Source organism: Acinonyx jubatus, chromosome C2 (assembly GCF_027475565.1).
Source record: "Acinonyx jubatus isolate Ajub_Pintada_27869175 chromosome C2, VMU_Ajub_asm_v1.0, whole genome shotgun sequence".
Classification (NCBI taxonomy): domain Eukaryota; kingdom Metazoa; phylum Chordata; class Mammalia; order Carnivora; family Felidae; genus Acinonyx; species Acinonyx jubatus.
Window position 1 is genome coordinate 18,417,186 of NC_069384.1, and position 25,682 is coordinate 18,442,867.

General features: G+C 43.2%; 1 protein-coding gene and 1 long non-coding RNA gene across 8 annotated transcripts in view; both read left to right on the forward strand.

The window, feature by feature from the left end:
• APP (amyloid beta precursor protein) overlaps positions 1-25,682 on the forward strand; it is a 272,213-nt gene that overhangs the window by 149,290 nt on the left and 97,241 nt on the right. For 2 of the 7 annotated variants that reach the window (XM_027041765.2, XM_027041766.2), the window contains exons 6-8: positions 1,721-1,923; positions 17,876-18,043; positions 20,319-20,375. In XM_027041765.2, coding sequence (XP_026897566.1) covers positions 1,721-1,923; positions 17,876-18,043; positions 20,319-20,375 — 428 coding nt within the window. The remainder of the gene's footprint in view (positions 1-1,720; positions 1,924-17,875; positions 18,044-20,318; positions 20,376-25,682) is intronic. The other 5 variants (XM_027041767.2, XM_027041769.2, XM_027041771.2 and 2 more) reach the window with 3 other exon arrangements.
• Positions 21,491-24,795, forward strand: LOC128315131 (uncharacterized). Its single transcript, XR_008297580.1, has 2 exons — positions 21,491-22,601; positions 23,414-24,795. It is a non-coding gene; the product is annotated as an uncharacterized LOC128315131 (long non-coding RNA).

Here is a 25,682-nt window from a genome sequence, read left to right on the forward strand (position 1 = left end):
CAATGCCCAGCTCACTTGGAGCGTTCCCGGGCTCCAGGTGTGGCTCACACAAAGTCTTTAGGCTCCTGTCGCTTCTCCCAACCACAAGCTTCTTATACGCAAAAATCAGCTGTAGGGCCACAATACCCCAGTCTCTTTTTTTTCTGCGGACAGAAATTGTCAGCATGGCAACCCTCCATCCTATTCTTGTGGTCTTGTCACATAAGACCTGTGGCAGTTGCTCTGGTAGCTTGAAACGCCCAGCACATGTAGATCTTCCTCCTGTACTGTTTTTGTGATCTGAGCTAGGATGAAATGTGTGTTTCTGCTATCTAGCCAGATGGTATGGGATATATACTTTTACTTGTTTAACGCTTAGGTTCCTGTCTTCGTTTATCACCTTTCAAATGCTCTTGACCATGCCTGCACTGCAGGTACTTGATTTCTACAAGGATGTCTCGCTCGGGCTTTCTGATTTTGTTCGAGACTACCCTTCTGCCCTCCAAATGTGCTGATTTATTATTCAACACTGTGCATCAGGATATGCATACTTAATGCCTTCTGTATTATTTCTGCTCCCCTTCCCAATTATACTGTGATTTACTGGCTATCTCTTAACCATTATTCTCAGCATTGCATATTTCAGTGGTTCTCAGAATATCGTACCCTGAATATACCAGCATCAGTATCGCCCAGGAAGTTGTTAGAAATACAGATTCTCAGGCCCCGTCCTAAACCCACTGATTCAGAAACCTTGGTGGGTGGTGCCTGGTGGTCTGTGTTTCAAGAAGCCTTCCAAGTAATTCTGATAGTCGCTGACATTTGACAACCCCTGAAATACTTGATATTCTACAGCATGCCACAGGGAGCAAGAGTAGGGAAGACAACTGTATAGTTTCAGTAGGTCTCGCTGACCGCTGGATATCACAGATTTATTTACACCAGTTTCTTCTTCCTCATCTATATCCAGTTGAATAGCAGTATTTCAACTGATTTCCGCCTTTACTGAGTGTCTGCCATGCAGATGCTGTGTGGTATTTTCGCATACATTATGAGAAATCATCCTACACAGCAGATTCAGCTTGGATATTCCCCTTCCTCTCTCCTGTTTAAACACGCTTTTTTTTTTTAGAGCACTTTTAGGTTTACAGAAAATATGAGCAGCGAGTAGAAAGACCGCCCCCTCCCCTCTCTCCCCCTACCCCCACACTTCCTCTGTTGTTAACGTCTTTATTAGTATAGTACCTCTGACCCAATATTGATACATTAGTGATAAAGTACATAGTTTATGTTAGAGTTCACTTCTTGTGTCGTACAGTTGTGTTGGTTTTGACAAATGCATGTGTCCTGTGTTCACTGCGACAGTGTCTTACAGAGCCTGCTCTAAAAAATCCCCTATGCTCTGCCTACTCATCCCTCCCTTCTTCACCCCGACCGCCACCCCCACCAGGAACCACTCCGTAATTTTGGCTTTTCCAGAAAAGCATTTAGTCCGACTCATGGTATACCATTCTTGCAACCGTGTAAACTAAGAAGAGCTGTGCCCAAGGGGCAGAACGCTGTGGACCTAGTGAGCTAGGATTCCCACATACACCTGCTGCCTTCCAGCCTTGTGTGTGTTGTTTGCCTTGAGGGCCACATTCCCTCCAAAATCACTACCGTCCTTTGTTGTCGCTTCCCCCCTCCCCTTTCTGAAATTTGTTTAAATGACTGTCACCGTTGTTTCCATTTTCTGCTGCAGTGAGGACAAAGTAGTAGAAGTAGCAGAGGAAGAAGAGGGGGCTGACGTCGAGGACGAAGAGGCCGAGGATGACGAGGATGACGAAGATGGTGATGAGGTGGAGGAAGAGGCGGAAGAACCCTATGAAGAGGCCACCGAGCGAACCACCAGCATCGCCACGACCACCACCACCACCACAGAGTCTGTGGAAGAGGTGGTGCGAGGTAATGCGCTGTTTGTTGGGATTTCCTCCGTCAGGGAAAAGGAAAGCCTCGTGCCCGCTACCCAGCCTAGCACCACCGCCGTCCCCAACCAAAAATAAGATGCACGATAACGGGTCTTAACGCTTGTGAAGCTCTCTTTGGCTTAACCAGCAGTCCAACAATTCATTTCAAATGATGTGAAGTCCCGATGGTACGCACTGTTCCGCTTGGCACGTGCCAGCTTGTTCTGCAAAACTCCAGCCGACCGGGTGCGACCTCACTCGGCTGAGGCTGAGTTAGGTGACCTGGTTGGTACGTCCCTGGCAGTGGGTATTTAGTACAGTCTTATTACCTGTTGTCTCTTTCACCACTTGAACTATGAGCATCTCCAGGGCAAGGACTGGCTTTTACTTATCATGCAGAGTGCCTGCTTTGTAGAAACTTCTAGATAAATCTTAGGCGAGTGAGTAGTTGGAAGTAAATGCCATTGAACGACAACATTTGGTGGGTTATCACATTACTTGTGACTGTGAAATGTAACGGGGATGATTTTTGTGTTGTCTTTACACTGTTTTACTGGGGGAGGTGGCACAGGGCCTTCTTTGAGAGATAGATGTTGTGTTAATATCTTAAGACTTTCTTTTTTGGTACTTAATTAATGCTCCTATTAAGAACATTGGGACGCAAATGAACTAACAGACTTCCTTTTTTGTCTCCCTGAAACGAAAGCAAGGGTTGAGTTTACGCTGAACAACCAAATGTCGTGATAGCAACTAGTGAATTGTAGGGTTGTGTTTCTTAAAGGGGATGCGTTTTGCAAATAGTGAAAGATGGTCCTAGAATGAGATCCAGTGACTATGGATGGATGGAGTTTTAATGTATTCAAATACTTTTAAAGTCCGCCACAAATGCTACAATATTGTAAGTTTTCCTCTCACTTTTTATTGAGGTAAAATGAGTTCAGCGCCGTTGTTAAATCGGAGCTTAAAATGGGTTAGTTTCTCTGCCTTAAGTAGATTCCTAATGACCACTGTATTATCTTCTTTCCTTCACTGCAAATTATCTTTAATTTACATATAATTTACATATAAAATTCATTCATTTTAAGTATATAAGTGTATAAGTCAGTGGCTTTAATAAATTTACCAAATTAAGCAACCACCTTCATAATCCAGTCTTAGAACATTGTCATCATCCCGATAAGATCCCTCACACCCATTCAGTTCATCCTTGCTGTCACCGCCAGCCCCCAGCAACAACCAATGTACTTTACGTCTCTACAGATTTGCTTTTTCTAGACATTTAATGTAAGTGGGATCATACATGCTCTTTTGTGTCTGGCTTCTTTCACTTAAAATAGTGTTTTTGAAGCTCTGGGTTTCTTTACCTTGTAGCTTTTAAGAAAGACCGACATTATTCTGGGGTGCCTGGGCGGCTTAGTCAGTTAAGTGCCGACTTCGGCTCAGGTCATGATCTCAGGGTTCACGAGTTCAAGCCCCGCGTCGGGCTCTGTTCTGACAGCTCAGAGCCTGGAGCCTGCTTCGGGATTCTGTGTCTCCCTCTCTGTCTGCCTCTTCCCTCACACTCTGTCTCTCTCAAAAATAAGTAAACATTAAAAAAAAAATTTTCTTTAAATAAAACACTCAGACTTCACTGAAAATTCATTGAAAGAGTCACATATTCTTTCAAAAATGTAGCAGAAAATACATTGCTTAACTTTATCATTCTCTGCTTAATGATAACTTCTTATTGCATTTAGCACATAAGGGCTTCTGTGAGTAGATCTATATTTAAGTAAATTCAGGTTTTATTTGAGCCGCTGCTTTCTCAAAACTCCAGACATCCTTTCCTGGAATGTTCGTTGTGTACCTCTTAGGATCACCTGTGGCAGATCTGACTAAATGAACTTGTTAGCTTCTCTTTTCCTAGAAAGGAAAAGAGGGATTTTTTTCAGAGCTTCTCTTCTTGAAACCTAAGAAGACTACAAATTACTGCAGTTAGTATTCTGCAGTGACTCTGACTTTTTCGGGGTCTCCACCAGGGTAGCTATTTACATAATAATGTCCGTCTACTCAACATTGGTTTTTGGGGGGGTGCCTTTTGGGTACAAGCCATTTTGCTGGGCTTGGTGAATCATAGGATGAGAACACACAGGATAGCCGGCCGTCATGGATGTTAAAATCTTGTAGGAAATTTACATCAAAGAAACACAGAGAGTCATCTGTGTTAAAAAGCAGGAGCCCAGAACCCACTTCTGGGTAAGAGATTGATCAGAGAAGGATCTATGGAAGGAGATGGAAGTGGAAAGGCTCAAGGCAGCGCTACCAACGGATTTTATTTTAGCGTACCTTAGAGTCCGTGGGGATAGCAAAACAGATTTGCCCCGGGAGGGTACATGGCAAGTCTGGGAGACAAGACAATCTGATTTAACCTAGAGCAGGTGTCTTAGATAAGAGAGTTACAGGGAATTCGGTTGGGGCCAAAATGTGGAGACCTTCAGTGCCAGGCCGACAAGCATGAGCATGAGCTGACGGGGATCACTTCTGCCACGTGCGGAGAAATTTTCTGGTAGAAACAGTGAAGGGATTTTGTTGTGATGTTGCTGCCATGAGGAGATAGGGGAACAGGGAGTAACACAATGAATGCAGTGTAATGAGAAAATACCACGTAAACTTTTGCCGATATTCCAAACCAACAGAATTCCCTTGAGATAATACAGTCTTATTATGTTCTGAATAAGAGAGAGAAGTCTCTTGAGATAATGGGGTCTTGTTATGTTCTGAACAAGTCCAGATCTTTTGCCTGAGTTTTTCTCTCGATGTAGCGTTCTTAGCTAAGATCAAACCAGAGGGGGACGTATGTTGCAATATTTTCTGTAGGAAGACAAAGGCGATTAAATGATTGGTTTTAAATCTCCAAGCAAGAGACTTTTTTGGTATATTGGGTCCATGTCAGAGAGTTTGCTGAATTCCCAGCTAACTCCAACAAAGAAGTAGAAGTTTAAACGATTAATGTTAAAGGGGCCAGCTGCAGAGAGCTCATTCCCTCCTGGTCACTGGTGTAGGTGAGTTATGGTTCTTCCCTGAGGAAGAACAACGGTAATGCCATATGTGATGGCTGACTTTGTACAACTCTGCTTAAAAGTAGCCCAGCTCCTGTGCTGAAAATAAAAACCACAAGTGACTTGCAAGGAAGAGGTATTGAAAAGAGGCTCACAATATAGTTGTCACTGGTAATGTTTCAGTGCCTGAGAGAAAATGTGGTTCACACCTATACTTAATAAGAAAACTGTTTCTTCATTACCAACATACTGCTACTAATACGATTCCTTAACGTGCTTCGTAACAAAAACTCAGTCCCTCTGTAACCTGTTTAAATTTGAAAGAAATAAGTAGGGGGAAGGAAAGTCTAAGATGCTTCGACATGGTCATCAAATTTTCAGCTATTTTGTATTAGAATCAATGATGCTGAAGTGGAAGATGTCAGTTCTAACTCTGTTAGCAATTCCAGAGGAAAAAGTGAACACACCACCATATCCATCCTGGCTTTAGGATTTATTGGTTTAAGTACCTAAGGAAAACTTGGATATTGATCCAGTGGAATAAGCCAATACCAATTTGAGTGAAACCACAGTATATTTAGACTCTTGCTCCTAATTTTCTTTGATTTGAGAAGGAATAACACTTCATGAACCCAAGACATCAGGGCGATTTCTGACTCACTCATGGATTCTAAACTGGTTGGACATTGGTATTATAGGGGCACCTGCGTGGCTTAGTTGGTTAAGTGTCTGACTGTAGATTTCAGCTCAGGTCATGATCCCACGAGCCCCACATCAGGCTCTGCCCTGACAGGGCGTGGAGCCTGCTTGGGATTCATTCTCTCTCTCTCTCTCTCTCTCTCTCTCCCCCCCCCCCCCCCCCCCGCTGCTTCCCTCGACACACTCACTCTCTCTCTCTCAAAATAAATAAACTTTAAAAAAGCAATTGTTTCGGGGCACCTGGGTGGCTCAGTCAGTTAAGCGTCCGACTTCGACTCAGGTCATGATCTCACAGTTCGTGAGTTCAAGCCCCGCATCGGGCTCTGTGCTGACAGCTCGGAGCCTGGAGCCTGCTTCAGATTCTGTGTCTCCCTCTCTCTCTGGCCCTTCCCCTCTCTCTCTCTGTCTCTCTCAAAAATAAATAAACATTAAAAAAAATTTTTTTAAAAAGCAGTTGTTTCTATCTTTTAATCCTTGTGACAGTGCTGTGTGGTAGAAATCTCATTTCTCCATTTACAACTAAGACAACTAAGGCCTAGAAAAAAAAATTTTTTTAATTGCCCATGGTCACAAAGGTGAGAGGCATGAAGGCAACACTTAGATCCAAGTGGACCAGGGTATTTCTACTACATTAATGTCAAATTTTTCTTTTTCCTTTTCCTCTTGTTTACAAATACTATTTCAGTTTAACCTGTACTCCCTGGTAGATGTGGATCCCTTTTCTGTAGTCCTATATTCATCCTATAATATTTCACATGGAATGCTTCCTAGATTTTAGAATTATTATTTAAATACTAATAATAATAATCGGGGCACCCGGGTGGCTCAGTTGGTTAGGCATTGAACTCCTGATCTGGGCTCAGGTCGTGAGCTCGGTGAGATCAGGTCCTGAGTCAGGTTCTGTGCTGACAGTTCCCAGCCTGCTTGTGATTCTCTGTCTCTCTCTGCCCCTCCCCCACTTGTTCTCTCTTTCTCTCTCTAAATAAATAAACATAAAAATATTTTAAAAATAACAAAAAACACTGTGATGAGTAATAATAATAATAATAATAATAATCAGGGGTCAGCAAACTATGACCATGGGGCCATATGGCCAGTTACCTATTTCCTAATACAAAGGTTTTCTTAGGGCATAGCCAATCCCCTTTGTTTATATACTGTCTGTAGCTGCTTTCGTGCTATGGAGGCAGAGGTGAGTATTTGCAAGAAAACGCCATATGGCCTTCTAAACTGGAAGTGTTTACTATCTGGGTCCTTACAGAAAACCGAAGAAACTGTTCATTAGAAAAGTATGAGGGAGTTTTTTTTATTTCAAATACTACTTTCATTAAGGTAGTTTTATTAAGTTTAGTGGCAGACTGCTATGGTGTTTAATAGAGAATTTTTAATGATTTCATGGCCTTGGGCTGGTTGAGTAACATGTGAGTCTATTTTCATGGGTACGGTATAGACACTGATAGGACGTTCCATGTGTGTTGAACAAATTACTTTGGACAATCCATGTTGAGCATTTACTATAATGCCTGGCACATTGTAAGTATTTGGTTTCTTTTAGAAACACAGGCTGCCTTCGGGCACCTGGTGGGGGCTCAGTCGGTTATGCATCTCTTGGTTTCAGCTCAGGTCACGATCTCATGGTCCATGAGTTCGAGCCCTGCGTCGGGCTCCACGCTGACAGTGGGGAACCTGTTTGGGATTCTCTGTCTCTCCCTCTTTCTCTGCCCCTCACCTGTTCACGCTTGCGTGCACGCACTCTCTCTGTCTCTGTCTCTCTCTCTCAAAATAAATAAAACTTATTTAAAAAAATTAAAACAGCACAGGCTGCCCAGAATCAAATCCCAGTTCTGCCACCTAACCATGTAGATTTGTATCAGTCAGGGAATCTGTAAGTCACGCTGCTTCTGTATGTCATTTTAATTGTTTTGGGAAGATTCAATGGAATACAATCTATGAGCAACATTTAGCACAGTTCTGGTAGACAGTAAGGGTTCAATTAACCCAAAGTGCTATAGCTGTCTTGATTATAAGCATTACTCTGATTTTTCAGAGAACTAATGTTTACTACTAATTAGGAATGACCAAGGTAAACCAACAGACTGGTTTTTTAATAATAAAAAACATAAATGTGATACATCCACATCTATCGGTATAATGGAGGTAGTATTCATAGACATATGTTAAGAATAACGAGCAACTTAAACTCAGTTTCTTGGTTAAAATTTTAAGATTTTTTTGTTTTGTTTATTTCGAGAGAGTGAGAGAGAGAGCAAGCGTGGAGGAGGGGCAAAGAGAGAGAGAGGGAGAGAGAGGAAAGAGGATCCCAAGCAGCCTCCATGCTGTCAGCACCGAGCCTAATGCGGGGCTTGAACCCACAAACCGTGAGATCATGACCTGAGCCGAGATCGAGTGTTGGCCGCTTAACTGACTGAGCCACCCAGGTGCCCTTGTTTAAAATAGTTTTTAGGAATATACATTGTATATTAAAATACCTGCAGTTAAAGTTTATGTCTAGGTGACGATTAAACCCAGATACTATTAAATGCTACTGCATCTCAAGATAGTGTTTCGCTTCTTGCGGGCATTTTGAACTTCTTGGAAGTTCATCTATTAAATGGACCGAGGCACAGATACAGGTAGCTCTTTAAGCATCGCAGACTGATGAGGTTAAAAAGTTTGATCTCATGTTGCTTGCCTTGGGCTAGGTGACCGAACGCCACAGAATTATACAATTTTTCTTCTCCCTCTCGTAGCCATTAACCTGGGAGTAGCGCGATGTGATTTACTGCTGTATGTTGTACCAGCATCAACCCCTCGTAGGTACGGGGCATTGCGCTGGTTCCTGAGGGCACGGGGACATGAATATGATAGCTCGCTCAGGTTGCTTTCCAGCCACGCCTGCTCACGCCCTCCTGGGGAGGGACACGGTGTGTCCCACCTGGCTGGTTAGGGAACTTCGGCAGCACAGGAGAAGGGAAGCGCTCAGCGCGGACAGCAGTTATGGCCAAGGTGTTGATGAGAAGTTGGCATTGGAGTGACTTTGAAAGAAGAATAGAGAGTTGCCAGCTTGTGGAGCACCAAGTAGAAGGAATTCAAGAACTATCATAAATCAGAGTGGCTTGCACTCATCTCATGGAGAGAGGAAACAAGCCTCAGCCTAATTCTCACATCTCCATCGTTACCTGCCCGTAATGGGTGTCACAGTCCTGTAGTTCACGAATAGGATTCCTGCTTATCACTCACATTTAACTTTTCACAGAATTTGGGGGAAAACTGAACCGAACTGGCACACATGAAAATGTGCTCACATACTCTTGTCGGAAGCCTCGTGGCAGCGTGCTGCCCAAAACTGAAAATAAAGCTCCAATTTGTATTTGGGAACAAGGCAAAGGGATAACGGCTCCTCCCTTTCCTGGAAGCCTTTACCTCAGTATTAATGACTAAGGGCAAGCAAGATCCACCCCTGTTCCCGGACCAGAACGTAGCATCCTTCCTAACGATGTCAAGAGAACCCGTGTTGGCCCTGGGCCATAGATGTGACAGGTGGCAGCCTGTTATTTTGTGCCCATGGCATGGCAGCCATTGATTTTGAGGTATTTGATATATCCTTTGATAGAGGCAGAGGGAAGCATGGCTTTGACACCTTCTTTCCATATTGCTTGATAGTCCTGATTCAGAGAGCCCAGTCAGGTAGTTTGGTTAAAATGTGACAGTGAGGAACACAGTCATATAAAAAATTGTGTGTGTGTACAGATATAACTTTCTATTTTTTAATAACAAATTTATTGAGCTATGATTTGCATAATCGTAAAGTACAGAATTCAGTGGTCTTAGTATATTCACATAGGAAATGTTTTTGAACTTCATTTTGCTTGGCATTTCACATGACTAGTAATGCTCATGGCCAGTACTTTCCATCTCCCATTTCTACCCTGTGTGTATAAAGACGCCATGTCAGAGGGGCGCCTGGGCGGCTCGGTCAGTTAAGCATCTGACTCTTGATTTCAGCTCAGGTCATAATCTCATGATTTGTGAGTTCAAGCCCTGCATCAGACTCTGTACTTATCAGCGTGGAGTCTGCCTGAGATTCTCTCTCTACCTCTCCCCCGCTCATGCGTGCCCTCCCTCCCTCCATCTCTTTCTCTCTCTCTCTCTCTCTCTCTCTCTCTCTCTCTCTCAAAAGTAAACAAATGAACTTTAAAAAAAAAAGATTCAATGTTAGAATAATGGACATAATAAGCCAAAGGTATTTTAATGCAATTATGTTTAACTCTATTAAAAATAAATATTTTCATTCTAGTTCAGTTAAAGTCCAGAAACCTGATCTTTTTCATGTTTTTCCCCAAATCAGTTGCTGTTCAAAAAATACACAAATGCCTCAGATACAACAATTGCATATATGTCCACAACGTGAAGTTTGCAATTAAAAAAATCAAGGGGCACCTGGGTGGCTCAGTCGGTTAAGCGTCCGATTCTTTAGCTCAGGTCATGATCTCACAGTTGGTGAGTTTGAGTCCCATGTCAGCCTCCACACTGAGCATGAGAGCCTGCTTGGGATTCATTCTGTCCCTCTCCTTCAGTCCCTGTTCGCTCGCTCGCTCTCCAAATAAACACTTTTTTAAAAATCAACCCTAATAAAAGAAATCCAGCAAATGAGAGGAAACTTCATTTAAACACCATGTCGTTTCCAGAGGCACTGCCTTTTAGCGGTCCATACACCTCCCTGAGGAGGGTCTCAGATTCCACCGGCAGATCCCAGAATTGGGGGTTTTCGTGGAAATCTGTTGTTCCCTTGTAGACAAATGCTTTCTGGACTTTGTAAGCAGGGTGGGTTACACCTCTTTCTCTCAACCATGAACCATTTTGCCCTTCTGACACTTCATTGCTGGTTTCCAGCCACGCTTCCAACGTCTGACCTGTTAGGATTTTGTTAAAAGTGTGAGAAATCAAGGTGAGGCGAGGCTGATATTCAGGAAAACCCTTCAGCCTTCCAGACAGCAAAAAAAAAAGCCCAAATTTTAAAAAGTAAGCACTCCCAGGGCACCTGGCTGGCTTGCTCTGAAAAGCATGTGACTCTTGATCTCGGGTGGTGATTTCGAGCCCCACATTGGTTGTAAAGATGACTAAAAAAAATAAGTCAGTAAATGTTAAAAAAAAATAAGTAAAAATATGAAAATTAAGAGACTCTTGAAACGGAAAAAGGAGTTTTGAACAGAAGACTGGTAAAGCTGCACTGTGTTTAGTTTATAATGGTAAGACTGTTCAGGTATTTAACTGTGAGGGCAGGGTTATCTCTCTTTTTCTTGAATTTATTTATGTTCTTGAAACATATGAAAGTATCACAGACTAGGGACAGAAATTTTGTGTTCTTGCATGCAAGCTCGAATTCCTAATGTTTCATGCCAGAAGCATAGAAAGCCCTTGCTGGGCAGTCTCATGACTAAAATCCGTTCTGGAATTTTTTTTTTTTTTAAGTTTTTGGGGTTTTTTTAAATATTTATTTATTTTTGAGAGAGACACAGAGCGTGAACAGGGAAGGGGCAGAGAGAGAGAGAGGGAGACACAGACCCGAAGCAGGCTCCAGGCTCCGAGCTGTCAGCACAGGGACCAATGCGGGGCCCGAACCCACAAACCGCAAGATCATGACCTGAGCCGAAGTCTGACGCTTAACCAACCGAGCTACCCAGGTGCCCCTGGAATTGTTTTTTAAATTTATTTATTTATTTATTTATTTGGAGAGAGAGCGCGCGCACAAGCAGGGAAGGGGCAGAGAGAGAGGGAGAGACGGAATCCCAAGCAGGTTCCACACTGTCAGTGCAGAGCCCCACATGGGGCTCGAACTCATGAACCGCGAGATCATGACCTGAGCCGATGTCAAGAGTCAGATGCTTACCCGACTGAGCCACCCAGGTGCCCCTGTCCTGAAATTCAATGCCAGTTGTTAGGCCAGATTTGTGAGGTGTCAGTGACTGTTGCTTATTATCCCCCCCGGTCTCAGGATTGGGCACAATTACTAAAATGCCACGTGAAATCTTCTGGCAGTTGACGCAGGGCTGCTCAGCCGCAGCATTAACAGTGTTTGGGGCCCAATGGTTCTTTGTTGGTACTCTTCTGCTCATTTTAGGATGTTCAGTGGCACCATCCCTCCCACCTGGTACCAGTAACACCCCCCAGCTGTGACAGCTCCAACTGTCTCTAGGCATTGCTGGATGTGTCGTGGGAGGGGATGGTTGGGGACAGATCCTCTCTGGTTGCAGACCACTGGGCTGTGCTACTGGGATCTACAGTGATGCCCAGCGTTAAATCTATCTGAGCAGAGAAACTCCCCTGCAATGTCATGTCTCATCTTAATGCCAGCCGTAACCCTTCGCTCGGCGCTTTGCACATCCATAGGTAGCCGGTGAAGAATAAGCAAACAAAACCTGTGCTAAAACAGAGAGGGTAAATATTCATTTATAAGGTGAAAAACAGATATTTGAGATGTAATGTAGTTCCATAGCTTAGAGACAAGTCACAAAATATTTTTTAAATACTACGTATGCACATTTGCCATAGAGGCAGTGAGAGATGGAGAAGAAACTGCCTTCCTCACTTTGTTTTATATTCTTCCAAAAGCAGTTTGCTCTCCCCTGGTGCACGGTTTTAAAATCGCAAATGGGTGGGTAGCAATCAGAGACACGTGTTCGCAGCTGGAGGCTGCCCAGCCTTCCTGCTGGGCTCTGTGACAAGAGACGAGCTAAAATGGCAAGGTGGACACGTTCAGTCTCCTCCGGAAAAGAGCCTGAAACAGCAGGACCATCCTCCAACTTCTGCCTCGCTTTTCCTGGAGCATCCTTCTTGTAGGAAGAACAACCCCTGCATAATAACCCTTTCTTTAAGGAGAGGTGCTACAAGGAAAGTAAATTTCAAGTCTCCTTCATTGTGTCTTTATTTGTCTAAATAAAAATAATAGCTGTGATATTTCTGGTGTTCTGGCATGTTCCAAGAACATCACTTGAATTCAGATTTCGGAGAAGTGTAAGTTCTCATAGACTTAAATGTAAGTATAGTAGTTATTATCTCAGTATTGGATTTAAGGCACACGTATTGAAACTCTGTCAAAGAAATATGTATCTCTAACATGTTTAAGTTTTTGAGATACAGCGTATTTGAGTTTTACAGCTCTACTAAAATATGTCCTATTCCTCTTCTCCCAAATGTATGTGGACTTCTTTTTGTAAGCCAAAACCTACGCTGCCTTTTACTGATCCTTCCCCTCTTGGTCATTTTGGAAAGTGATTGGGTCTTACATATCTGGCTTTGACATTTCTTTTTCTTTTTTTTTTTTTTAATATATGAAATTTATTGTCAAATTGGTTTCCATACAACACCCAGTGCTCATCCCAAAAGGTGCCCTCCTCAATACCCATCACCCACCCTCCCCTCCCTCCCACCCCCCATCCACCCTCAGTTTGTTCTCAGTTTTTAAGAGTCTCTTACGCTTTGGCTCTCTCCCACTCTAACCTCTTTTTTTTTTTTTTCCTTCCCCTCCCCCATGGGTTTCTGTTAAGTTTCTCAGGATCCACATAAGAGTGAAACCATATGGTATCTGTCTTTCTCTGTATGGCTTATTTCACTTAGCATCACACTCTCCAGTTCCATCCACGTTGCTACAAAAGGCCATATTTCACTTTTTCTCATTGCCACGTAGTATTCCATTGTGTATATAAACCACAATTTCTTTATCCATTCATCAGCTGATGGACATTTAGGCTCTTTCCACAATTTGGCTATTGTTGAGAGTGCTGCTATAAACATTGGGGTACAAGTGCCCCTATGCATCAGTACTCCTGTATCCCTTGGATCAATTCCTAGCAGTGCTATTGCTGGGTCATAGGGTAGGTCTGTTTTAATTTTCTGAGGAACCTCCACACTGCTTTCCAGAGCGGCTGCACCAATTTGCCTTCCCACCAACAGTGCAAGAGGGTTCCCGTTTCTCCTGGCTTTGACATTTCAACGGCTCATAAGAGGTGTACGGTTGGTCACGCTGCTTTCTCAAACATTAACGTCCATTTGCGTCACTGAGGCATTTGCTACACGTGGATTCGGAGACAGGGTTCTGGAGTGGATCCCGAGTCCCAGGTATGCTGGCCCAGCGGATCATGGACGGCACTTCGAGGGATAATTTCTAGTAGCAATTCATGCCCCCCATCCTTTGCAGTTGTAGGAGATTGAGACAGGGAATAAGAAATGGAAAGGGAAAACCATCCTTACCTTTCTCTTTCATACAAAGTGTGAAAGAACCCTGATATGTCTTCCCGCTGAGCAGCTTTGTAAAAATTCAGCTTTCAAAGACCAAGCAAATTAGAAGAGTCTTACTATCTTCCTACATGCACCTGTGACTAGTATCACTTGTGCCCTTCTTTCCTCTCATTGGTGTGGTGTGGACAACTGCTAGCCTGTAAAAGATAATTCAAGGGTACAGGAATCTGGTGAGCCACAGCCACTGGTAGCTTGAAATACCCATGGCGGGACTGTTTACACCGTGGACATCATTGAAGATTATAAATCACACTCCCCCACCCCCCACTGGAGATAACCAGTTTCCCAGCATACCCTGCCATTCCTGTCAGTGAGAATAATCGCTTTGCCTTGTTTCCAGCAGAGGACACGGCATCTTATCTTATTCAGAGTTTGGAGCTTCTTGTAATACTGTGTTGCACTTCTACACAGCTTAGTGAAAAACAGGTTTATTCCCATAACAAAGTGGAAACAAAGGACTCAGGAAAAGTCCCAGTGGTGCCCTTTTGTGAATGCTTGCCAGCACATCACCACGAGAAGACTGATGGGTCTAAATACTTACAAATGGATCGCCTTGAGGTGGCATTTTATAAAAATACTCTCTCCTCATGGAGAGATGTGAGAACTGGGTCAGGTGTAAATGGAGTGACAGGTGTATTGGGTAGCCTCAGAGAATCAACACAATTTGGTAAAGGGCCAGTCAACCACAGATACCTTGTAGAGACTTCCGTGACACTCGTCATTTCATACTGAGTCCGTGAGTTCATTACCGCGCACAGCTGTTCCCATCATTTGCTTATATGGTCCAACCCGTATTTGGGGCTTAAGTGAGATTTCTAATAAGACGTTCGTTCAGCCTTGCTTACCTGTATCTATATGTCTCTATTTAATAAAATATGATTACTATATAATAAATACTCGGTCATTTATTGCCCTGATCAGAATTATTTTCTGTTGGGCAGGTTTTCTGATAACTACTTGCTAATTGCAGGCACATTATAAAATCTCCTTTTAATTAAAAGTACATATACCGGGGCGCCTGGGTGGCCTAGTCAGTTAAGCATCCGACTTTAGCTCAAGTCATGATCTCACAGTTTGTGAATTTGAGCCCCACGATGGGCTCTATGCTAACAGCTCAGAACCTGGAGCCTGCTTTGGATTGTGTGTTTCCCTCTCCCTCTGCCCCTCCCCTGCTTGCACTCTGTCTCTGTCTCTCAAAAATAAACATTAAAAACAAAAAAAAAAAGAAGGTACCTGTATCTATTGTTGCAAAAAACACACTCTTAAAAAATAATCGTTTTTCTAGTACGTTGACTTTCTAAAATTTTTCTTAGGAGAGTTCAACACAGATGTGGCCACTTTATTCTTCAACAGAATATGAGATGTGTTCTAATAACTTAGGCTCACAAAGTTGCACCCTAGAGCGATGTTTAGAATTGCAACGACAGGGGCGCCTGGGTGGCTCAGTCGGTTAAGCGTCCGACTTCAGCTCAGGTCACGATATCACGGTCCATGAGTTCGAGCCCCGAGTCGGGCTCTGGGCTGATGGCTCAGCGCCTGGAGCCTGCTTCCGATTCTGTGTCTCCCTCTCTCTCTGCCCCTTCCCCGTTCATGCTCTGTCTCTCTCTGTCTCAAAAATAAATAAACGTTAAAAAAAATTAAAAAAAAAAAAAAGAATTTCAACGACAAATGAAGCTGAAGAGTAGCTATTATAAACTTATCATTTGCATTTAGAACATAGGAGATTCCGTAAAAACAGGTCTCCTGCCCCTGCATAGCTGTGATGTTGGGGGGGGGGGGTCTGTGGCAGACAAGTACAAGAAGACACATTTTGGTACTCTTAAGAGGTCTAAAATGGGAGGATTGCTATGAGTTACAGAGCCGTGATGAGCTTTGTTGCCTATGCTCCTGGGGTCATGCCATGGGGGAGAGGCATTCGAGTGCCAGCTTCAACCACAGCGGAGGCTCAGAGGACACCGTTGTCTGGGAGTCTTGTTGGAATTAGTACAGCCTGAGGAAGAGGTTAATGATGAATACTGTCATGTCTTAGAAACAAGAAAGAAAGAGCATGTCACATGAACATGTACAGATTGGTGAGAGGAATACAGAAAAGAGAGCCTGTAGGTATTTCTTACAACTGACAGGGAGAGAAACTAAGGTCCGTGAGTGGAGACAGCTTAATGGCTGTGGTTTGCCAGGGACCCCACACCTGGGGCATGTGGCTTTTAGCTCTGTAGCCCAGAAGCTGCTTTATCAGTAGCTCAGAGGTGATCAGACTCTCCCCTCCCAAAACTGTTTGACCCTTTAGAAGTATGAATACCAGTTCTTTAATTTGTGGGGGATAAATCAGACTGCCAAGGGGGTGGGAAACTTGTGTGAATGGATTGGCAGATTTTCATCAGACAGGAGAGCTCTGTGCAGAAATCAAACCGAAAACACATCATGGCTTGACAAGGATGGACTTTTAAAGCAGCAGTTGAATGGGAAGACCTTAGTGACGGTGCCATGGAGCTTGATGCTCCTAGAGCCAGATATTTCCATCCGAAAACCACCTAAAGAGAGCCAGAAGCACCTTAGATATCTGTTACACTGGCGTTTCTCCTGCACAGTGTTTGACCTCCACCTTCTGAGCTCAGTGCTGACCGTCCTTCCCTACTCTGTTGACGTCATCATGATGGTGGTCACTTCTGGTTTTGCTCTCACCTCTTTGTCTCAATAGGAAAGAGCTTTAAGTGGTGTGTATAAGCAAGTTAAATAGTAGTTCTCTTTTACATAGACGTTGTCGATCTTTATCTTTGAGTGAATGATTAGTCAGTCTGTTAAATATTCCTACTTTGGAAGCTCTGAACTCTGCATGACTTTTATCTTTTAGAAGGATGCTTTTCCTTGGTATGACAGTAAAATTAATAAGCAAGACATCTGTGTGTGCTAAGCCATCAGCAGGTTCTCTAGAAGCCTAGCTAGGGCAAGACATAAACTCAGAGGGAGAACTGTTTTCCCTTTAAAAAAAAATGGAATCTACGTGGGAGGTAAGGTTCCTATTCTACTCACGATAACTTTACAAACATCTGTTATTGCGCTTGGATCAATCAAGGATCATGAAATTGATCTTGGGGAGGGTGGCCAAGCATGCTGACAGGTAAGATATATTTTCATGTAAGAGCATACGTGGTGTGTGTTAACAAATCAGAATTGATTGACTTTGTTTTGTTGTTTGGGGCATTATTGTCCAAGGGACGGATTAATGAAAAATCAAAAATTATATTTCACTAGAGTTAATATAACTGGCTGTCAGTCCCATTTACAGATGTTGACATATGTTTTCAAATATGGTCAGTGGACAGGCTGGTTCTCTGAAAACTGGATCACATTCGAAGTATATTTATTTTATACTTTATAATTTTTTAATGAAATTTAATATTTATTTTATACTTTATAATTATTTTACACTTTGAGTCAAGGCTGTTCTTCGTGAAGGAAAACAGTCAGATGTTCGTGAGAAGATAACGTTCTTTGCATCGTAAACAGACACAACCCTTTTACCTTTAAAGCTGACTGGAGGTTCCTTGAGAAATTTGTTTCTTACCGGGAAGAAATGCTTCCGCGTGCAGACCCTTTGGGGCATTTGCTATCAATCTAAAAGCAGCTACAAGATGTGCTCACGTTCTAGCAGGAATCCTTTCATTCCTACTGAGCCACTCATTAAACCAGATGAGAATGCACTGCTTTGTTTCAGAGGGAATTCTAACCTCCTGGCTGGCGATTAAAGTCCTCGGTAAATGTTTGGCAGAGTCCGCCCAATAATCCCAGCCCCGGTGACCCCCCCCGGGGGGTGGGGGGGGGAGGAGTAAGGTGTAAGAAAAGTAAACATGCACGCGAACAGCGAGCAGGTGCCTTTTCATGCTAAATGTGGTTCCCCACGTCTCCTCTGATTAGAGGTGTGCTCTGAACAAGCCGAGACGGGGCCATGCCGCGCAATGATCTCCCGCTGGTACTTTGATGTGACCGAAGGCAAGTGCGCCCCGTTCTTTTACGGCGGATGTGGCGGGAACCGAAACAACTTTGACACAGAGGAGTACTGCATGGCCGTGTGCGGCAGCGTCAGTAAGTGGACCTTCCCCGAGCCTGGCCACCTCTCGTCTTTTCTCGCCACTGACTCTGCTCTTCGTAACAGATTGGTTTTCCTGGTTCTTGGGAGTGGGTCTGTCGCTGCCACTAACCACGTTTCTGTCCACTTCTCTAATTGCCCGGCGTCTCCTCCCGTATGTTCGATCCCGAGCACCCATCTCCGTCTTTCTCTAATAAAGCATGGCCGCGGGTGTGTTCCCTTCCCAGCTGTGGTGCATCCGTCTTGCGGTCTCTAGGGACTTCTCTCGAGTGCCCCTCTTGAAGCCACGCCGGAGTCGCTGTGTTGTCTTCTCGACTGTCTGTGCAAACGGATACTTGTGTGTTTGTCTGTGCACATGCGTGTTCAGGTCTATGCATGTGCAGTACATGTGCAAGTAAGGTTTCCCGCCGGAAGCCTGGGGGGTGCAGCTTCGTTTGCACTGGCAAAAGGCGCACTGCTGTGATGAGCACCTTTAAGCTGTTTTGTAACGTGTGACTTTTATTGCGGCCGCAGAGAATGTGTTTGAATGGAGCATACGCACGTCGAATGCCAGAAGACAGAAAGGGCCCCAGGGGCCTCTGAGCTCACACACGGACGCTTGCAGTATCAATGTTTCATGCCTTCTCTTGGAAATAGAAGAAAACTCTTCACTTAACATTAGAAACCTGGAAGGACAAAAGACTCAGGGAATATAATTTTCAAAGCCTTTTCTCTTGAACTTTCAGTTTTTCATAACGCTGGGGGAGAGAGACGCAGAGTGATAATGACTTAACTACGAGATGAAACTCTGTCCACAGAGGTGATACTCAGGAGGGAGTGAGCCAGACATACGGGACTTCTGTTCCTGTGAACAGCCTCCCAAGTTAAAGTCCCCATTTTATTTATTTACTATTGTTCGTGAGTAGGACATTTGAAGTACTCAAGGGAGATTTGCTCAACTTGATAAATTAAAGATTAAATTCATTAATTGTGCGTTTCTTTAAGAGACTCCTGCCTTTTCTCCTTTGTGCTTAGGCAGGTGACAGCTCCCACTTCCTGCCTGGGATTCCTAGGGATAGTATACATTGGTCTCCACTGCGATCCTAGGCTTAAGCTAAACAACAAAAGGACCTGCGCCATTAAGACCTTCTATTGTGAAGCCGAGCATCTAAGTGGAATCTAATGGAAAAGTTCCCACTGGTCTCCTGTATGAGGGATGACTCCATTTCTGTCATGTGTGAGAACAGGTGTAGGAATTGGTAACCCCAAGGGCCTCTTTCCTGGCCACCATTGGATGATTGTGGCTTCTTGCGGCAAGGACTCCTTTCTTCAGTTTCAAACAAAGAAGTTAATTAGGTCAGGTAACCGGGAACACAATGGGGGATTCTGTTGCCTGCAGCCTCTTGAAAAAAGAACTTTTGTTACAGAGATTCTAACTGGCTTAGCTGCTGAGGGAGATTTCTTGGCACATTTCCAAACTGTTTTCCTCTATTTCCCTGAGGTGGATTTATTTTTTGGAATATAAATTGTGTGTGTGTGTGCGCGCATGTAATAAGGGTTTTTGAAAATTATCGGCCGTGAGGAATTTGCCTCGAGTTGGAAATGATCCCCCCACCAAAACACGACAGCGGCCTATACGCTCGCAGTCTCCATTTGATCGGTCTGATTTGACTCAGGCTGGGAGCGAACAGTGGGCAACACAGGTCATTTGGAGCCTCTGGAGGTGCCCTGGATGGTACGTCTTTTGCGGAAAGATTTGCAAAAGGCAGAGATTCCCAACGCAGGTGTAATGGATAAGCCAAGCCGTCTGTATTTAGTTCCAGGGTAAGGAGGCTATAGAATAGTTTATCAAGAAAACAAATGTGAGAGGCTTAAGGTCAGTCAGAAGGGTGGACCGATCTAAGGGGACAGTGAAGCCTCAACACGTGGCCCGAGATGAGAGCTGGAGGCTGCCCTACGAATGGGTGAAAGGCGTGGATCCTTGGGACCTTGGTGATGGTTGACACTAAGAAGGGACAATGGGAGCAGGAAATCCTCAGGATGTTACTTACAAGTGGTATTGGAGACAAAATACCCAGCACACTGAGATATTATTGGGCAAATATATTTATGTTTACTTTGGTCCTGAGCTGGGGCCAAGCCTGAAGGTGTTTGTGCAGTTTTGTTTTAGTTTTTAATCCAATGTTTGTGTTTTTGTTTTTCCCTTTGGTCAGTGGAATCATGTAAGTTTCAGCCACCATTCCCATGTTTCTATTTTTTGTTTTTAGTTATGTTCTCTTATTTTCTCCATAGTGTCCCAAAGCTTACTCAAGACTACCCAGGAACCTCTTCCCCAAGATGCTGTTAAACGTATGTTGTCGTTCACTGGAGGGGGTTGGGGGGAAGGAGGAGATAGTACAGTGCATGGCTGTATAACTCCAGCATCATCACTTTCTTTGCATGGTTCTGTTTCTTGAACACCTGTCTTTCCATAAAATGTGTATTTCCATTGCTTTGCTTGTAACTGTGTCCAGTTTTGCCAGACAATTTCAGATGCCAGGCTACGAGGATTGACTCAACTTCTATTTCTGATGAAAAATTTTTTTTCAGCTTCATATCATTCTGCTACATACCGTACGTATAACATTACTGTGTTTTATTTGGCATCACTATTCTATTTCCTAAAGCTGTCAAGATGCCATAGCTTTACAAGAGGCCATGAATATAAGTGACTCGTTTCCCAGAAAAATACATCATATACACGCGTGGTGCTGACTCCACGGACCAGTGCGTATGCACGGGCTTCACTTATGTGTTGTAAGGCAGATGTTAAGCCTTAGGAAGTGAAAGACTACCTTTAGATTCCCTAACCACCTCTTCTTCCTCGCCCTGAATGCACCTTACTAGGGCGAAAGTGCCCGACCTCAGGTTTTATCATTAGGTTGTGGAAAGATTCTTCCAAAGAAATCATCATCCAACCTTAGAATGTCTGTGTTTTGTGATTGATTTCACTTGGTGTATCTGACTACCTTGGTTTTAAAATGTTAACACACAGGTATTTATTAGTATTTTTTTAATGTTTATTTTTGAGAGAGAGACAGAGCGTGAGGAGGGGAGGGACAGAGAGAGGGAGACACAGAATCTGAAGCAGGCTCCAGGTTCAGAGCTGTCAGTCAGCACAGAGCCCAACATGGGGCTCGAACTCATGAGCCGTGAGATCATGACCTAAGCTGAAGTCAGACGCTAAACTGACTGAGCCACCCAGGAGCCCCCACAAGTACTTATATTAAAATGTGGATTATATCCACAAATAAATTTATCCTTCTTTAGGTTAAGGATGATACATGTGCGCACACACACACACATTATTGATGCTTATAGTTGCTAGAAAAAGAGACACGATTTCAGCTCGCATTCATATATAATGAAAATGAGCATATATTTATACTATCCTTAAAAAACCTGGTCTCCAAATTGATGAAACCAATTACCTTTAAAAAAAGGGATAAATAATAGTTGGAGAATTATGTAACTTACAATTTCATCATAGACCTTTAAGGTTTTTTAATGGCCACCATGAGATTCACATTCATTCACTTTATATATAACTTTTGAAAGATGTGGGAGTTTCACTAGTATAGTCCACATATTTTTGTGATTGTGACAAAGCATTTTTTCTAACAACATTGAAAGTATTACAAGTGAGTAGACACACAGGACTGGAGAAAACTGGATATTACACTGTAGGATTGATAATAAATTGATCTTTGTGGCAGGTTGCAATTTACCCGGTGTTTTCATGGATCATTTATTTTTCTCAGGAACACTTTGTGGGCATTTTCCTCATTTCCTTTATACATACGAGAAAATGAAGCTGTGAGAGCCATCAAACGTGGCAGGACCAGCTTTGAAACCTAAATGATATTGTGTCTCTGCACTTACACTCCATACGGTCAAGTATTGGGCTCTGTTTTTTACGTTAGAAAAATTAGTATTTGGAGTTCAAAATGCATTTTAAGAATACAGAAAATAACAGAAAGAGGAAGAATGTTAAAAAACATTTTTTCTAAATGCAGTAAATAAAGCATGCATCAACAAATGAAATATCTTCCCCCCTTTTATAAAAAATATTTCATTTCATAGCATGTTAGCATACAATTGTATTTTTCCATTTTTAGTAATTAACAGAAATGAACATGACTTGATAAATTTATTTTCATGAAGTACCTGCGTCCTCAGATTTTCCAAACAGACGTTGAAGATCTCTCGCAATTTTCTCTTTCCCAGTAATTTTCTCCGACTACTTGCAGTGTATTTGGGATCATGACACCTTTCCTTTCTAGGAGGGGAAGTGATTTTGGCGGTTATATTTTCTCGTCTACCTGCAGAGACTATTCATCACAGCGAGTGAAGTGATCTGCAGTGCTGGTACAAACAGAGTAGAGAAAGCATATAATTTCCAGTTATTCATAGCCTGCGCAGCTATGCTTCCTTATTTATAGCAAAGGTACACATCTGATTTAAAGGATTCACGGTCATCTGGAGGTCAAATGCAGATGGCAGGATGTAGTCGGAGGAAAAGAGCCCAAAAAGAAGGTGAGCAAGCCCATAGGATTTAGCAAGATGGGCTTGCACTTGGCTTCTCCACCAGTCTAGGCTTTATTGGAGGATCTCTCTTTTCCCCAGAGTGGTTTGTTTGATGGGTTTCTCAGTTTGAGTTGCTTCTAGCCAAATAAGAAATATGAAAGGAGATAGGAAAAGCTTCTCCGTTAAACTGATGTAACGTTGCACACAAGGAGAAGATGTGTGATGGCCTACATTACACGTACAATAATTTTCCTCTTCAAAGCGGATTATGATCAGGTTAAATCTTTGTCATAAAAACCACTTCTGAGCATTGCAATTTTAAGGAATATTGATTTTTTTATTATTATTATTTTGTTCATAGAAGATAAGACTCTAAACCACAGGTAGAGAGAGAGATGAGGCTAAGAGCTTTCATTTTTTTCATAAACTTGTGGATTTGAGTCCTTTATAGAAAAAATCCTTTCCTGTTTGAAAAAACTATCTGGTGAGACCTGAGTTGTTTCTGGCATTATTTTGTGTCTGCCCATTTGGGTTTAGAACAACACAGAAGGTTCACATTCATTCTGCCCAGTGCAATGTTTGCTAACAACAGTGAAAGTACTATATAAATATCTATTGATTAGTTTCTGTTTCAAATGAGAGAATAATTTTTTTTCTAGTGTTCTTCCCATCAGATTGCATCTCAAAAGGCAAACAGAATGACTCTTTAATGGCATTTGATGTCACACAGAGCATCGTGCCCGTATTTAGTCAGCTGATTGCACAAAAGGGTCTGGCCAAAGAGAATGACAAATGACCCATCTTTTCCTCTTTTCTTGCAGTGAGTTGTGGCACAGACAATAAATAAACCCAAGTCTCTCAACCTTGACACTGTTGACATTTGGGGCTAGATAATTCATTCTTGCGGATGCTGTCCTGTGCATGGAGGACGTTTAGCAGTATCCCCACCCTCTACCCGCTGGCTGCCAGTAACGGCACCCCAACTGTGTGAACTGAAACTGTCTCCAGACTTTGCCAGATTGCACCCTGAAGCAGGGACGGGCAAAGTCAGCCCCAGTTGAGAGCCCCTGATCTAGACTAACGGTGAGCCCACAGCTGACGGAAAGATACAACCAGACTGGTGCAAACAGTCACACTTTGCACGAACTCTGAGGGCATGTTGCTGCGTTGCCGGTCAGAAGCCTCCGATTCTCGGTTGACGTTTGTGAAAATTGAATCCGTTAGACCCGCATCCCTGCTCTCCGTATGTACAAGTTGGGGTAGAAGTCGCTGTTGCTGCCCTGACTGTAGTCTTAGTTAGAGGTCTCAGTTTTTCTACTCTGACGCGAGTGCTGCTAGGGAGGCAGAGAACAGGCCAGCGAACCCCTGCCCCACCCCCTCCTCCTCTGTGTGTTTCATCTTCGTTTCACAGAATCCCAGCATATGCTAGAGAACAGCCATCTGTCATGATGCCGCACAGCCTTGCCACACAGATGACTTGGCATCTAGGATGCTCTTCGGGATCGTGGTTATGGCCTTAGGGTCTGTGCAAAGGCTGGATCTGGCCTCATGCAGGATCCAGAAAGGAAAAACATTATTTTTGTCCTCACATCAAAATGGCCAAGATACCATAGAATAGATTAATACACTGCCAGAGTGTATAAAAATAACAAGGACAAGGGTGCCTGGGTGGCTCCCTCTGCTGAGCATCTGACTCTTGGTTTTAGCGCAGGTCATGATCTCACGGTTCATGAGTTTGAGCCCCGCTTCAAGCTCTGCACTGACAGTGCAGAGCCCGTTTGGGATTCTGTCTCCCTCTCTCTCTGCCCCTTCCCTGCTCACACACGCATGTTCTCCCTAAATAAATAAATGGGATTCTCTCTCCCTCTCTCTCTCTGCCCTTCCCTGCTCACACACGCATGTTCTCCCTAAATAAATAAATGGGATTCTCTCTCCCTCTCTCTCTCTGCCCTTCCCTGCTCACACACGCATGTTCTCCCTAAATAAATAAATGGGATTCTCTCTCCCTCTCTCTCTCTGCCCCTTCCCTGCTCACACACGCATGTTCTCCCTAAATAAATAAATGGGATTCTCTCTCCCTCTCTCTCTCTGCCCCTTCCCTGCTCACACACGCATGTTCTCCCTAAATAAATAAATGGGGTTCTCTCTCCCTCTCTCTCTCTGCCCCTTCCCTGCTCACACACGCATGTTCTCCCTAAATAAATGAATGGGATTCTGTCTCCCTCTCTCTCTGCCCCTTTCCTGCTCACACACGCATGTTCTCTCTAAATAAATAAATGGGATTCTGTCTCCCTCTCTCTCTCTGCCCCTTCCCTGCTCACACACACATGTGCTCTCTAAACAAACAAACAAACGAACTTCAAAAAAAAAATAATGAGGACGTCAAATCAGGCCAGATCACCACCCCAAGTTCTAAAGCTGCCGCAGTGGCTCACAATTTGCAAACCACAGATAACTCACCGTGCACCCTTTGAATGGAATGTGCCTCCTTTGCCGCCGATTTGTCATATCCTGTCCTAACACCCAGGCATTCGGTGTTTGTCCAGACTTGAACCATTGTTCTTAATCACACTGTACGTGTTCTTCTGATGGCAACAAGCAAATATTAGTCCTCATTAGCACATTCTCGAATACTAATGGAACTGTGATATTTTTCTAAAACTGCCAAGCACTATTAACAATTAAAACCATTAAAACATCAGTGGCAGTAAAATCTATTAGATTGACACATGAGAAGCCACATCTTTGGTATTGAGAAATAACCAGAATAAAAAATGGCTTTTTCCTCCAAGCTATCAGAGGGAGAGATCCTGAGATTGACAGGAATTGATTTGCTCAGCAAACTGGCATTTAAAAAAAAAAAAAGCTCATCTACTCAGAACAGTAAAAAATGCCCACTATATATATATATATATATATACACATATATATATGTGTATATATATATATATGCTCTATTCTCCAGCTATTTCCAAAGAAGAGTAAGTAGATAGTTTAATAAAAGTTTTGGCAAAAATTTTTCCACAAAAGACCAGAGAGTCAATATTTGAGGTTTTGCAGGCCATATGGTCTCTGTTATACATACTCAAC